The sequence below is a fragment of the Panthera leo genome, chromosome E2, assembly GCF_018350215.1.
Source record: "Panthera leo isolate Ple1 chromosome E2, P.leo_Ple1_pat1.1, whole genome shotgun sequence".
Taxonomy (NCBI): domain Eukaryota; kingdom Metazoa; phylum Chordata; class Mammalia; order Carnivora; family Felidae; genus Panthera; species Panthera leo.
The window spans coordinates 59,285,281-59,300,142 of record NC_056693.1 but is presented as its reverse complement, the minus strand read 5'-3'; the positions used below and the strand labels follow the sequence as shown (position 1 = coordinate 59,300,142).

General features: G+C 53.6%; 1 protein-coding gene across 1 annotated transcript; it reads left to right on the top strand.

Moving 5' to 3' along the window:
- Positions 1-357: 357 nt before the first annotated feature.
- On the top strand, positions 358-14,489 carry CE2H16orf95 (chromosome E2 C16orf95 homolog). Its single transcript, XM_042918158.1, has 7 exons — positions 358-526; positions 1,853-1,904; positions 2,414-2,551; positions 8,107-8,253; positions 9,008-9,044; positions 12,141-12,351; positions 14,272-14,489. The coding sequence occupies exons 3-7, from the start codon at positions 2,414-2,416 to the stop codon at positions 14,288-14,290; spliced, it is 552 nt and encodes a 183-aa protein (XP_042774092.1). The 5' UTR covers positions 358-526; positions 1,853-1,904; the 3' UTR covers positions 14,291-14,489.
- The last annotated feature ends 373 nt before the right edge of the window (positions 14,490-14,862 follow it).

The window sequence follows — 14,862 nt, the reverse complement described above, 5'->3', positions numbered from 1 at the left end:
CCGGCGGCCTGAGGGCGCCACGAGTTACGCCCGGCCGGCGGCCACTGCCTTCTCACCATCCAGCGCCGGAGACCCGGGCAGAGATTCTGAACCCCGCTCCAGCCCGGGAATCCAGCTACGCTCCGCCTCGGTCCGACCTGCCGACCCTACATCCTCGAGCCCGTGCCAACAGGGACCAATCAGCCGTCAGATGGGGGCACATACCTAGAAGACGGCGTGTGATTGGCTGAGCTTGGGCCAGTCAGCGGCGCCGTCGGGCCGGAAGAGCGGGACCAGGAGAGGCCGGCGGGCGGAAGGGGCGGGACCTGGGGGGTGGGCGGGCCCTGCGCGGCGTGCGTGTGCTCGTTGGCTGCAGGGAGGAGCCGCACGCGTGGGAGCCGGCCGTGCTGTCGTCAGCGGCCTCACGATGGTCACCGCTCCCTCCCACCCCGTCACCCTGTCACAGCCGCGGCGGGCACTTCCGGGCGCCCCGGGTGTCCGTTGGGTCTGTCAGCACGCACTCCCCGGAGCGCGTCGCGGCAGGCAGGTGCGTGCCTGAGCCCCTCACGCCGGGCCGCGGACACCGCACCCGGGGCAGCCCCAGCCCCGCCGCCAGGCGCCCGGGCCCCACGTCACCCCGGCCCAGCGGCAGCTTGTGTCCCGTAGGCAGGGCAGAGGGCACGTCTGCGCTGACGGGAGCTCCGGGGGGCGGGTTACTGTTCCACCGGCTGAGAACGGAGGGCAGCTCTTCAGACACGGGTGTATCCAGATGCTCAGGGACTGTGGTCGGGGACTGCTTTGTCCATCTGTCAGCTGCGCTTGCTTGCGGGCCGGCTTCCCTCCTGGAGCCAAGACCTGAGGCTTCCAACCTCCACACAAAAGGACATTCTTTTTCCCCTAAATTTTGGCCCCCAGTCCCCAAATGAGTTTCTCTGGGCTGACTTGGGTAATGCCCCCCTTCTGAGCCAACGTCCTCAGAGAGCTGGGCCTCAGCCTCTGGGCTGGGGGGCTGAGCGGTGGGGGCGGAGACAGGGGTGGCCCCTTAAGGAACTAGCGATGCAGTCATTACCAGCAGGGGGAGGATGCGCGCAGGGGCCGCATCCAGTGTTTTCTGGCGGCAGCCGGGTGTGCTGAGAGAGCTCAATGACCCGAAGCTGTTGCTGTAATAAGATAGCAGTAGTGGTGATGATCACGGTAAAAATGAAACCCCAAAACACCGTGTCACTCCTACGGTTTCCATGCTACAGAACCGCCCCCCACCCCATCACTGTCAGGGAAAAGTTGCTTTGCTGTGTGTTACATTCATGCCCACTGGAGACCCCATATGGCATTCTAGCAGTTTGTTGCAGGGGTAGGGGGGACAATGGGGAAGGGTAACACGGTCTGTGTAGCCCCAAATGCTTTTGTCATCCCAGAGACAGAGCATTCAGGTTATGCTGGAAGGACTTTCATTTAATGGACAGGTTTGACTGTCTTTTCCCCAAGTAGAAGCTTGGGGATGTCCTAGGTGTGGTGGTTGGCAGCTCCAGGGCTTGGGAAGTTCTCAGCAGGTTGGAGCTTTCTTTCTCTCCTGAAGGGCTTAGCACAGGTTTAGCTGGAGCGTGCATGAAGCAACTAGGTTTGGGGACACGGGATTTTACACGAGCCCGGCGTTCAGGGACCCCCTAGATGTCAGCATGTGAGCGTGCATACACCTGATTCTGTTGTCAGCCCCTACACCCTCTTAGTCTCAGAAGGATGACCCCTCCCTCCCTGGGGTTTAGTGACACGAGTCAGTTTCAAGAAATCTGGCCCAGGTCGTCGCCCAACAGCCCTGTCTCCCAATGTACCCAAAGCCCAGAACTTTCTAAGCCTTCCTGTTCTTGTTTTCTAGGAAGAGCGCATTTCAAATCTTTGGGAAAGAAGTGTGCCTCATAGATTATTCGGTAAGGAAAGCAAACACTCAGGGTCTGTGCCCCAACTCCGACATGCCCGTGGGTTGGGGAGAGTGGAGAATGTGGGTGCACCCAAAAGCCACACCTCACGAGGCTGTGTCAGACATGGGGCCCATCACCCGGCCCCTAGTATCTCTATGTAGGGTCACCCACTGCCTCCCCCACCCCTGACATAACCACAAAAAGAGCAGCCCCCATTGTAGCTGATTGTACTTCCCCAGCCATGCACACGGCAACGTGACCGTAAATGGCCGGGGATCCTCACGACCTGGTCTGCAAGCTCCGCTGGTCTCTGTCTAGATGACTCTGGAGGGTGAGCCGTGGTAGCCTGCCTCTTTTTGAGCTGCGGAAGGAGCTGAGGCCCCTGTTCCCTGCCCTTGGACACCCTGCCTCAACCCTGGCTCTCTCTGAGCGTTGATGGACTATTCCAGAGAGTTCCTCGGCTCACATCGCTGAATGTAACGGCATGTTTAATTCTGTCTTTTCTGGCTCATGCTCAGATGTGTCCCGTCCCCAGCGCTGCTCGAGAGCCCATCTGCTGTGAGTGCCAGGCCAGGTTCGGGGGCTGCCTGCCTGTGCCCAGGGTCAAGGCTGCCCTGCCTTACTGGGTCCCTTTGTCCCTGAGACCCCGAAAGCAGGTAGGTGACTTGAGCCAGGTTTCTTCACCTGAGTCCAGGGTGAACTTAAGGGGACCAGTCACATCTCAGCATCATAGATATTACATGAGTGATGTTTTACAATTTCTGGGAGACAGTTGGTGTTTTTCTTTAAATCGGGATTTTTATTTTAAACCAGATTTATGGAGTTAAGACTGACATGCGATAACCACACATGTGTGAAGTGGGCAGTTTGCTAAATCTCTACATAGATACACATTGTGGAACCACCCCCGTCGTTGAGTTAATGTACACACACACACAACCCTGAAGGGTTTCCTTGTGCCCTTTGCAACTGCACCCAGCCTTCCCTGCCCCACCATCCCTGGCAACTGCTGGTCTGTTTCTGTTGCTGGCGGCCAGTCTGCGTTTCCTTGGATTTTATATAAATGGCGTCGTGTGGGGGGTACTCTGGCTTCCTTCCCTTAGCGTAATTATTTTTGAGTTTCATCCACGTGGTCGCTGAGGAGTACTGGAGAGTGCTCTGTCATCTGAATCAGCCACAGTGTAGCCTCTCGCCCCCTGAAGGACATTGGCATCATTTCCAGCAGTTTTGTCTGTGAGCAGTAAGGCTGCTGTGAACGTTTGTGTACAAGTCTTTGTGTGAACGTGCCTTCATTTCTCTTGGGCGAGTTGTTGGATCATGCCGTAGGGGTATGTGTAACTTTTTAAGAAACTGGCAACTGTTTTCCGAAAACGGTTGTGTCATTTGACATTCCCACCAGCATTGTATAAAGTTCCAGTCCCTCCGCGTTTTCACTGGCATGTGGTTTGGTCAGTCTTTTAAATTTTAGCCATCTTAATAGGTGGCTAAATTCCACTACTTAATTCCATAGTAACTAGTGATGCCAAGGGTCTCCTCCATATGCTTTCGTCATCTGCACATCTTACTTTAAAAAAAAAAAAACTTTAAAAAAAAAAACTTTTTTTTTTTTTAAAAAGTTTATTCATTTTTGAGAGACAGAGAGAGACAGAGCATAAGCAGGGGTGGGCAGAGAGAGAGGGAGACATAGAATCCAAAGCAGGCTCCAGGCTCTGAGCTCCGAGCTGTCAGCACAGAGTCCGACATGGGGCTCGAATCCACGACCTGTGAGATCATGGCCTGAGCCGAAGTCGGACGCTTAACTGATAGAGCCACCCAGGCGGCCCTGGCATCTGTGCATCTTACTTGATATGTAGATGTCTCTCTAGATATTTCGCCCATTTAGAAAAATTGGGTTGTTTGCTTTTTTTTTTTTACTATTGAGTTGTGAGAATTCTTTATGTATTCTGGATATATACTTTCTTTATGAAATAGTTAATTTGCAAATATTTTCTCCGTGTTCTTGACTTGTCCTTTTATTCTTTTTTCAGTATCTTTCACAGAGCATAAGTTTTAAATTTTGACAAAGTGCAGTTTGTCAGTTTGATCTTTTCTGGATCTTGTTTAGGTGCACCCTCCCCCCTCTACCCCTCCCCCCTCTACCCCAGCGCCCTCTCCCCCTCCATCCCTGCCAGCACAGCAGTGGCACATGCATTCTAAGCATTTCTAAGAAATCTTTGCCTAAGCCAAGATTGGAAAGGTTTCTCCTGTGTTTTTTTTTCTAGAAGTTTTATAGTTTATAGTTTGTGTTTAGGTTTGTGATCCATTTTAAGTTGATTTTTTTTTCCTATGGCTTGAAGGTCATTTTTTACTTATTTATTACAAAATTTTAAAAAATGTTTATTTCTGAGAGAGAGACAGAGAAAGAGAGAGAGAGAGAATGAGCAGGGGAGGAGCAGAGAGAGAGAGAGAGGGATACACAGAGTCCAAAGCAGGCTCCAGGCTCTAAGCCGTCGGCACAGAGCCCGACGTGGGGCTCGAACTCACAGACCATGAGATCATGACCTGAGCTGAAGTTGGATGCTTAACTGACTGAGCCACCCAGGCACCCCGCCTCATTGCTACTTTTCAAGGATACTACTGACTTTTGTGTTTTGATCTTGTATCCCACAATATTGCATTACCTCCTTTATTCTAGTGGATCTTTTTGTAGATTTAGATTTTCTACGTAGAAGATCATGCCATCTGCAGAGAGAGAGGATTTCCTTCCTTCCTGTCCAGTTTGGATGTCTTTTATTTCTTTTTCTTGCCTTATCCCCTGACTAGAACTTCTAGTACATCGATGAACGCAGTGGGGACACAAGACACCCTTGTTTTCTTCCTCATCTTAGGGGAACAGCATTCGGGTTTTCACCATTAAGTGTGATGTTAGCTGTTGGTTTAGATGCCCTGTGTCAGGCTGAAGAAGTTCCTGTCTATTCCTAATTTGCTCAGAGTTTGTATCCAGAATGAATGTTGGGTATTATCTATGTCTATCGAAATGATAATTTTTTGGGGGGGGGGTGTTAATATTGTTACATTGATGGACTTTCAAAAGTTAAGCTGTTTCCTAGGAGAAACCCCATGTAATCATGATGTATTGTTCTCCTGATGTATTTGGTTAGAATTTGATTAGAATATTGATCTGCCTTTTCCTTGTTTGCCTTTGTACTAGGGTAATGCTGGCCATGTAGAATAAGTTGAGACGTAGTCTCTCATTTCAAATTTCTGGAAGACTCTGTGTGGAATTGGTATTATTTCTTCCTTTAGGGTTTGGTGGGATTTACCAGTGAAGCCATATGGGGCTAGAAGTTTCTTTGTGGGAGGGTTTTTAACTGCAAACAATTTCTTTCATGGATATAGAGTTATTTATGTTATCTGTCTCTTGCATAGTGAGCCTCGAGGATTCTGTCCATTATATCCTTGTCAGATTTATTGGCATAGTGTTATTCATAATATTCTCTAATTACCCTTGTAATATCAGTAGAATCTGTAGTGAGGCCATCTCTCATTTCTTGTTTTTTAGTAGATTCTTAAACAGGTCAGTGGCCTCAAGGTCACTGAGTCACATTGTTCTAGGCAGTGATGATGGTCTCAGTCCCTCCTGTTGGCCATTGTATCATTTGAAAGTTGGGCAGGGTAGGTATGATTGTACTCCTTTAAAGGATGGGAAAACTGAGGTCCAGAGAGGGACAGGGTCTTTTCTAAGGTCACAGGGTCAGTCCACAGCCGATGGGGGATTAGGGTCCATGACTCTCTCCACTGAGTTATGCTGCTGGGCGTCGGGGAGGAGGTGGCCCTAGGCAGGGTGGAAGGAGTGCAGAGGCCAAGGTGCCCAGCCTGTCTCCTGTCTTCCAGCTCGTCTCCCTGCCTCCATCCGTTCTAGCTCTGGCTGTCCATTTTCTGATCTGAAGCCCCATGAGCTTTTATAATTTATTTTCCTAAGTTTTTAAATTTATTTTGAGAGAGAAAGAAAATGGAGGGGTGGAGAGAGAGAGAGAGAGAGAGAGAGAGAGAGAGAGAGAGAGAAAGAGAAAATCCTAAGCAGGCTCTGTGCAGAGCCAGACACAAGAGTTGATCCCACAAACTGTGAGATCATGACCCCATTGAAATCAAGAGTTAGATGCTCAACCGACTGAGGCACCCTGGCACCCCCACCACGTAAGAGCTTTTAAAACTGTACATCTGGTCCCGTCGCTCCCCCATAGCCCCTCATTTCTGAGTATGGACCAAAGTCCCTGATGGAGTTCCTGGGGTCCTTCCTGACCTTGCTGCCCACCCCCCACCCCCCTAGGCTCCAGCCTCCTTTCCATTCACCCAGCAGGCTCCTGTTCCGGCAGGGGGCGCTGTTAGGTGCAAGTAACAGAGAGCTGACCCACAGTGGGTTCAACCAGGGTCTTTGGTAGAGAGAGGATTCTTCTAGGATTGGTTTTATGGCTGGATAATGTGTTTAAAGATCCAGATTCTTTTTACCCTTTACTCCTAGTGTTGGTACTTCCAGCTTGCGTGTTTTGAGATGGTGGCCATGGGTCTCCTCCTTACACCATGATACACGTGGCACAAAGGAAGCCTTTATGATGTCTTCCTTTTCTCGGGGGGGGGGGGGCAGGGAGGGTGCATGGAAGGCTTACTGTCTCGTTCCCTTTTCTTATCCAGGGTAAAAAATTCCCAGAAGCCCCAGCCAACTTGTCTTTGATCTCTTTGTTCTCACCCCCAGACACATTGCTGGCAAAGCCCTGCCTGGCTGAGGCTGGTCCCTTGGGACTGGGCACTTGGTCCCTTGAGCAAAGTTGGGTTCTTCTAACAAGGGGTGGGTGGTGCGGAATGACCGCGGCAGGGGCCACCCACAGGGTCTGCCCAGGGAGTTTGTGCTGTCCACATCTGGAGGGCTCTCAGGTGCATGCTGGGGGGTGGGTGGGCACAAGTGTCCCGAGTGTGCTCGTCCTGCTGGGCAGCACCCTGGTGGCAAGCGGGAGGGGTTCATGAGCCTGCGACCCCTCAGCCCTCCCTGCGGGGTCCTCTGTGCTTCGCCTCACGTCGCACACGTGCTCTGTGGGGCCCTCCGTGACCTCAGGAAGTTGGCAGGGTCCACTCAGAGGTAGGTTTTAGTGTCTTTTAGTGTCTTTTATAATGTGCGACATGAGCACATGGTGGGGACCTCTAGAGGTACAAAGGGGTACAGTGAAGATCATGCCCCCCTGCCCGTGCTTCCTCCAAGGCTTCCCCATGTGGCCTGCAGATGAGCTGTGAGTGTGCTCCTTCACAAGCGACATGTCACCGATGCCCAAATGCCTGGTTTGAAACAGCAGTCATTGTCATTGCACAGGTGTCCGAGGGGCTCTGCTGGGCACCACGGCCCCACCTGTCCCTGATCTTGGGGCTGGCGTGCGGGCCCTGGCTGCTGTCACTTCTTGTTCTCTGGGCCTGGCCGAGGTCCAGGGGTGGGCTCCACGCTGTCCCTCTGCTGCAAGGAACTGGGGTCGCAGGGCAAAGGGCAGGGCTGTGGGAGGGTGCAGAACGCAGTGAGGGCATGGCCCCCCACAACTCAGGCACACGTAGGTTCTCCGTGAAAACCACGCACGGCAGCTGCTGTGCCTGCACGCTGCATTTCTCACTCACCGTCCCCTCTCTGCACTCGTTCACGTCAGGACGGGAAGGTCCGCCTCGCTCTTTCCAAAGGCTGCCCCATTCCCTGCTGTCCCCGTGTCCCACCTGTATCGTCCCTTACAGATGGCATTCGTGCTGTTGGGCCCCAACAGCCAGTGCTGATGCCGGCCGCCTTTAAGAGCGTCGTTTTGCAGACGCACGTGTGTCCGAGAGTGGAATTGCTGAATCAGACACTGTCCCGTTTTGGACTCTGACCTATGTTTTAAGAAATCTGGCAGAGCCCCCTTTATAGCCAAGACCGCTGACGCTCCGAGGGGCTAAATGTTGTGTTCAGGGGCCACTCCTGGTGGCCTCCGAGCTCAGGGCAGAGCCATGCCTCCTGACTGCAGCCCACATGTCCCGCCGTGGCACCCTGCGTCGTGGCACTGCAGAGATGCAGGCGGTCCCCTGGGACTGTGCTCCCTCGGCTGGGTGGTTGGGGTGTGCTCGTGTGGGGGTGCAGAAGAAGAACTTCCCGGGGCCCTGTTCCAGCGTGAAGGTTTCTGGGGCACTATCCCTTTGGACCTTGTCTTCCCTTCCTCTCTGTTAGATCCCAAAGATGGTCCAGTTTTATACCCCCAAAACCACCAAGGCATGCCCCTGCCCATGCCACCGTTTTGGGGGCCGCCTCCCGATGCCTAGGGATCAGGCTGTGATGCCCTACTGGGTGCCCCAGGTCCTGAGGCCTCACACGAAGGTAAGAGGGAGGCTCATGGCAGCGAGGCCCGAGAGGGACCCGGAGATGGGGTGGAGGGTACCGGGTTCTCTCCCCACAGTGGCCTCCATTCATCCAGGGTCTCCTGGAAGGCACAGCAAAGGCAGCAGAGTGCAGGCAGGGGGCGGGGGGGCAGGCTCCGTGTCCTGGGGGGGGTGCCCGGAGGGCAGGTCACGCTGCCCTCTGAAGGGGACAGCATTGCTGCTGCCATCTTTACTGCCGCCTCTCCTGCCCTCCTCCTCTCTTGCCCCTCCTCCCCCTCCCTCACCTGGCCTCACCTCCTGCTCCAGCTCTGTGGGCATCCCAGCAGGCGGATGGAGGAGCCGGGAAGGACCATTGTTCTGAGATTCTGTCCTCACTCTTCAGCTCTTTCTGGCCCTCTCCGGGGCTCTGGGTTCCAGGCCAGCCCCCGCTGGGGTGGTTGGCCAGGCCCAGTCCTCCTCAGCCCCACGGCATTTCAGGTGCCCTGGGTGGTCAGTAGAAGCTTCCTTTCTGCCTCCACCCACTTTCCAGTTGCTGGTTTGCTGTCATCAAATAGCAAACTGTCCCTAGAATTCAGACTCAAAGGCCTTTTAAAAGGAGACCTGAGCTTGGTCCTGAAGCTGTGTCCTGAGCTGGCTTGCGTCCTGAGCTGCTCACAGCCCTTTCCTGGTTTCTAGGCCACATCACTGGGCCCACCCTTCCAGTAGATCACCAGGCCAGGGCTGATACGTTTGCCCACATTCTTTTCTTTTAGGTGGTGAAAAGGCAGCAGAGTTTTAAAGGCATGCAAGGTAACAGCGCGTACGTGGGTCTCATCCCCTCCCGCTCCCCAAGGGAGGCGGGGTCTTATGGTGGGGATGGGAAGACTTCTCTCCTCCCCACGTCTGTAAAACAGACATGGCTGTGTGGCATACACTCCGCCTTTTCGCCCCCTTCTCTTGCCAGACATCGCTAGTCACCCCCCATTTCCCACCGAACCCAGAGAGCCTTAGACTCTATCAGTCCATTTGCAGCGGCTCTCAAGATGCAGCCAGTTTGCAGCCTGGAGTTAGATGGTATCTAAAGCATATTTTCTTTTAAGCTCTAACCTGCTATGGTTCATGACATAGTGTGGGGGGGGGGGGGCGGGTGGGTATACTCACACATACGTACGTGTACGCGCGGCTACTATACGTATTTATTAACGACGTGGCGCCTGTACCTCCATTTCCATGTGCAGGACACACCATATGCTCATGACGTGACATTTAGACACGTATTCCTCTTGCGGTGTGTTTATACATTTGCATATTTGAGACCTAGGGCGTGTATCGTCACACATTTGTGGAGGCTGTAGTACGTGCCACGTACTCCTCTGTTCATGATGCAGTAGATACTCGCAACGGGGCGTGTGCATGTATTTGTGTGTTTGTGACCCGCTGTGTCATTCATTCCCTTCAGCACACGAGGAGACGGCATTTCCATCCCCACCGGTACATTCTTTGTCCCTCAAACAAGTGGGCTGGATTGTTCTGGAAGGCGTTTTCCGGCGCTGATGGCTAACATGTATGCCTCCTCCGTGTTGCCCGTGAGCGAAGCAGCAGGCACGTTTTGTGGCCTGTATCAGGTCCTCCCCGTGCCCAGCCGTGCCCCTGCTCTGCTCTGCATGGGAGCACCCTGGCCACAATCTGTGCAGGAGGGAATGGATGGATGCCGGGCTGGGGCTGGGTTCTTGGGACGGGCAGGCGATTTGAGCAGCCTGCCGGAGCCCAGGGGCACAGGGCTGGCTGGGAGAGTGCCAGGATGAGTGGCCACCAGCCAGCACACCCACCTCTTAATGCTACAGAAATACATGTCTTCCCTGGTAATAAAAGTAACACGATTAGGAGCGGCACAAATCTACACAGCCTTTGTGTGGGCCTCTATCAAATTATTTTTTATTGAGACATAATTGACACATAACATTATATTCATTTCAGGAGCGCAGCGTAACAATTTGGTATTTAAATATATTGCGAAATAGCCAACTCAAGAAGTCTAGTTAACATCTGTCACCTCACACAGTTACAGATTTCTTTTCTTGTGATGAGAACTTTTAAGATCTATTTTCTTAGCAACTTACAAATATGCAGTGAAGTATTACCAACTGTACTCATGATGCTGTAGATTGGATCCCCAGGACTTACTTATGTTATTACTAGAAGTTCGTACTTTTTGACTACCCATTCCTCTCATCCGTCAGCTTTGTGATGCACATATTCTCTAGTCCAGCGAGCCCACGTCTGGGTGATGTCTCGTAGACACCCCCACTGCGTGTCTGTCCTCGGCAAGGTATCCAAAGCAGCTGAAGTGTCTCTCAGTAGGAGGATGGACATAAAAGCAGGGGGTATATTTGAAATGTGGCACCTGCCACGGAGAGCCTGTGGCCCTTAGGAATGATGGGAGGGGCCCCAGGCACGTGGCTGTGTGGAGAAACTAAGTTGCTGCAGTCCACGCCGTAGGACCCCAAGCGTGTGCATTTGAAAAGCTAAAGCCCTGTTTGGGTGAGGACGAGGGTTAGGTGGTGTGTGTCTAGGCTGAGTCGCGCGTAACACACGGGGGGTGGGGGTGGGGGTGGGGGGGGGGCAGGAAGACAGGTAAAGAACCAAGAGCAAGCGATACATTGGCTCAAGTTTCAGGGAGAAGAGCCAGAAATCACTTTAGGAAAGAAAACCCACAGTAGCAGGACAAGAACAGTTTGAGAAAGTGCTCTTTTAACTGTATAATCACATGTTTATGGGTTTATTCTTATTGGTTGTTTTTGGCTGTGAGTACTTGGCATCTTCAAGAGTAGCTAAAAGCTGTTTATTGTTGAATCATGCATCAATTTGATATGTTTTCAAAAACCAGTATTTTAGTCCAGTCATTGTTGACAGTTCAGGCAGTTTATAGGGATCTTGTGCCAAGCCTTAAACCCATTCAGGCCGGAGGGTGTTCCCAGGACAGGATTGAGAGCCCGGGTCCCACCGGTCCCAGGACAGGATTAAGAACACGGGTCCCACCGGTGCCGGGACAGGCGGGATCTGTTGCCCCTTGAGGTTCATATACAGTGATTTAAAAATATTTCCCTTGGCGTCAAATCCGGATTATTTCCATTTTAAAGAGAAAGTCTGCCTTTCTCCTCTTGTATTTTCCTTGTAAGGAGGGGCTCCTCCGGTGTTCTTCTCCATGCTTTTGCGGTAGGATTTTTTAACAAAACACATTTATTGTATTTTATATTAATCATGCTTTTACATATTGGTATAGTTAGAGTAGTAATGTAGCATATAGTACAGCATAGCATGTGAATAAAGTGTAATTTGTAGGAGCATGTCAGTAGTGTGATAAAACATAAACAAGGTGTGACGTCAGAAGGGTCACAGGATGACCAAAACAGGTCTCAGAAAAGCTCACGTCGGGGCAACAGCAGCCCAGGAGCCCTACCTGGGGTCATGGATTTTCAGACACTCAGACACAGCCCATGTTTCCATTGCTAAGTTGCAGTCATTATCAGCCTCTTGCCAGTCTGGTTTCATCTGGGCTTCACCACTTGTTTTCCTCTGAAAACAAAGACTAACGCGAAGCACATGCCACCTGGATTCTGTCTCCTTTCGTCCATAACCATGACCGTGCCCTCACGTGGCCGTGAGGGGTAAAGACTCCAGAAACGCCGGCAGGAGCCTCACGGTCAGCCCCGGAAGAAGCGAACGGCACGGTCCCCTTCACCTCCATGAGCGTCGGTCGGCGTCCACACTCATGGGGCTGGGACCAGCCTTGCTGGGGCACCTGGAGTCCCCGCCCTCGGTTCCAGAGGGTTCTCCCGCAAGCGGTGTGCAGACGCGGCCTGCCATCTTCACGCTGCCCGGGGCCTGACTCGCTTTCTCGCCTAGAATCCCCGCTGGACTTGCGCTCCCGGTACCACCGCTGGCGGGTCTGCTGTGATGGGAGCCTCTTCCTCAAGTGGCGGCAGCTCCAGGCCCTTCACCACCAGGAGCCACCGGCCCCGGGGAGGGGAGAGAGCCCCCTCGCCCCCATCCTGCCCCTCAGCCTCAGCCTCCTCACCCTGCTGCAGGCTGTCGTGAGGGTCGTGGTGGCCATTCGGTGAGCAGGCACAGGGTGGGGGCACTGGGGGTCCTGGGCCCGTCTCCCTCCCGGGCTGTTTCAGTCGGCGGCCTCGGGATCAGTTGAACCGAGAATGTGGGAGACCTTGGCTGTGGTTCCGTGAGAGGGTGGGGAATGGGGTGGCGGGATTACCACGCTGCTGCTCCTACCGTCCACACCACACACTTGATGGAACGGCAGTCCAGGTGCGTCAGAGCTGACGGCGGGGGGCTGGGCACCTCGGGGCTCTTCCCTGTTCCCAAGTCCCGTGGCAGCCTGCCACTGGTTCTAGCTTGCGCACATCTGTGTCCTGTCAGGGTTGCAAGTGACCTTGGAGCCCACTCGCCCAGCCAGCCCTCTGGGGTAGAAGCACCCCTTCAGGTCTGGGGACCTGCGGCCTCTCCCCCAGCCCAGGCCCATCCATCGAGGCTCCATTTTGGGAAGCCCTCTCCCCAACCTCGAACCCACTAGCCGCACGCAGGCCTTGCGTTTGTCACCTAGAACCCCACCCAGTCCCTCCCCCATGAGGCCTCCAGGATGACACCTCCCCGAGCGGACAGGAAGGGGCTGCTTCCTTTAGTCTCTGAAATAGCTCCCCCCGCCCCCATCCCCGTTTACCTTCCCACGCAGGCTCTTCCATCACACCTGTGTACATCCATGCAGGTGCCCACACACGTGTGAATAGAAGATCTGCAAAGCTGTGGCAGCATGTCAGTGTGTGCAGTTCAAACCTACATATGTTGACTTGTTGGCTCTTTGCTCGTCTGTCTTCTCCATGTAAGAGGAATATTCTAGAAAATGTCCAGTATCTGACACGGTTGTAGGTGTCTAATGTCCAGTTTTCTGGTTTTTCATAGGAGGTTAGCTCTCTGTCTCCCGTCCTGGCCAGAGGTGGAAGGCCCTCCCCCTGCATCCTGTAGGTCCGCTCCCCTGGTGTTGGGCCCTGGTGTTGCCTCTGCCCCTGTGGTTACAAATGATGCCATGGGGCACATCTTCAAACAAGCGCCTGCCCAGACGTGGGTTGCATCCTTTGTGGGTCAAGTGCTCTCGGGAAGGGGGCTGGGGCAGGGATCCGTGAGCTTTGTGTGATCGGTGAACACGAGTAGGGCTCCTGACATCGTGCCATGGTTTTTTCTTTGCTTTTTGCAAAGATTTGTTTCTTTTTTAATCTTTGCCAACGTGACATCAAAGTAGGTAGGGCTCCCCCGTGCCCGCTCTGGGAAGAGCAAAGAAGGAAGCTTGGGTGTAGATGACGAGTGAGGTGGATGGGCAGGGCAGGCTCAAGGGGATGCGCTGAAGGTGTTATAGGAGGCGTTTGCCTCTGAACCAGGCTCTTAGGGCAGGGGCACAGGTCCCAGCCAGCTGTTCGGGAGAAGTATCTTGTCTGGCCGGGGTGTCTGTGGGGTGCCCTGGGAGATCCCCACAGACTACATGAGTGGCTTATCTCAGGAGAAGCTGCCGGCTGCCCGTGAGCTAGCCTGGCAGAGGTTTGCTGTGGAGGCCTCAAGAGAGGGGGAGCATGGGGCCTTCCCAGCAGGGACCCTGGAAGGGCCGTGACAGACAGGCAGGTCCCTTCTAGATGGGGCTGCCACAGCCTCCTTGCATTGGCTTCCGTGCATAGCTCTGCAAGGCTGGACTTCCCTTTCCCACCCAAGGGAGAGAGTGGGCTCTGGGGGCCGAGTGCCCATCCACCCCAGGGCCCGCGGCTGCAAGGTATCCTGGCATCACCTCACTGCACGCTTTCCTGCCTGGGCTCCTCGGGAACCAAGTGCACCAGTGATCTGAATGGCACCCCTCCCTCTGCTGTGAGGGTGTCCCCGCCTTCCAGCCCACGGAGGCTTCCTTACAGGTCCTGCCCAGGCACTGTGGGCTCAGCGTGGGCCACTGTTCCTAGTAACTGCCTTTCTCTTTGCTTTCCAGCCAGTTGTTTTGGGTTTGAACTTGGAATCTTCAGCTACTGTTGAGAACATCCGCGAACATGTCAATTGTAATCAAGTCAGGAGGAGTCTGTGATGGCCCGCATTGTCTCAGGTCATATAATTCACACCCAGGGTTGAATCCAAGCTGTTTATCATCCGGGAGGCCGTGGATGCTGGTGAGACCCTGAGTGCGGCCAATAAATGTTATTTGTGAGACTCCACAGTGGCCCCTTCTTGAACGAGGGCATCTGGTTCTCCTTTGTGGGGGAGGGGCTGTTCTCCATTTTGGGTCCCTGTGGGAGGGAGGCCGCCTCTACCCTGGCCAGCGGGCCCACCAGATGAGGGCCGGGAAGTGGCTTTAGCACCTTTTTAGGGTGGCTCATGCTTTAAGTAGTGTAAAATTATAGGAGTTGAGTTTTTAAACTGAGATATCACTCACATCCCATAGATTGCACCTTTTAAAGTATGATTCAGTGGATTTTGGTGTATTTATGAGGTGGTGCAGCCCTCACCACTGTCTAGTTCTAGACCTTTGTCGTCGCCCCAGAAAGAACCCCGCACATATGATCCATCACCCCTCCCTCCCTTCCCT

What these genes read in the sequence shown, in the direction of transcription:
- CE2H16orf95 (XM_042918158.1), top strand. Translation starts at nt 2,414, where the DNA reads ATGTGTCCCGTCCCCAGCGCTGCTCGAGAGCCCATCTGCTGTGAGTGC. An exon ending in CCCTGAGACCCCGAAAGCAG is followed by an intron (nt 2,552 to 8,106) that starts GTAGGTGACTTG and finishes CCTCTCTGTTAG; the next exon opens with ATCCCAAAGATGGTCCAGTT. An exon ending in TCCTGAGGCCTCACACGAAG is followed by an intron (nt 8,254 to 9,007) that starts GTAAGAGGGAGG and finishes CTTTTCTTTTAG; the next exon opens with GTGGTGAAAAGGCAGCAGAG.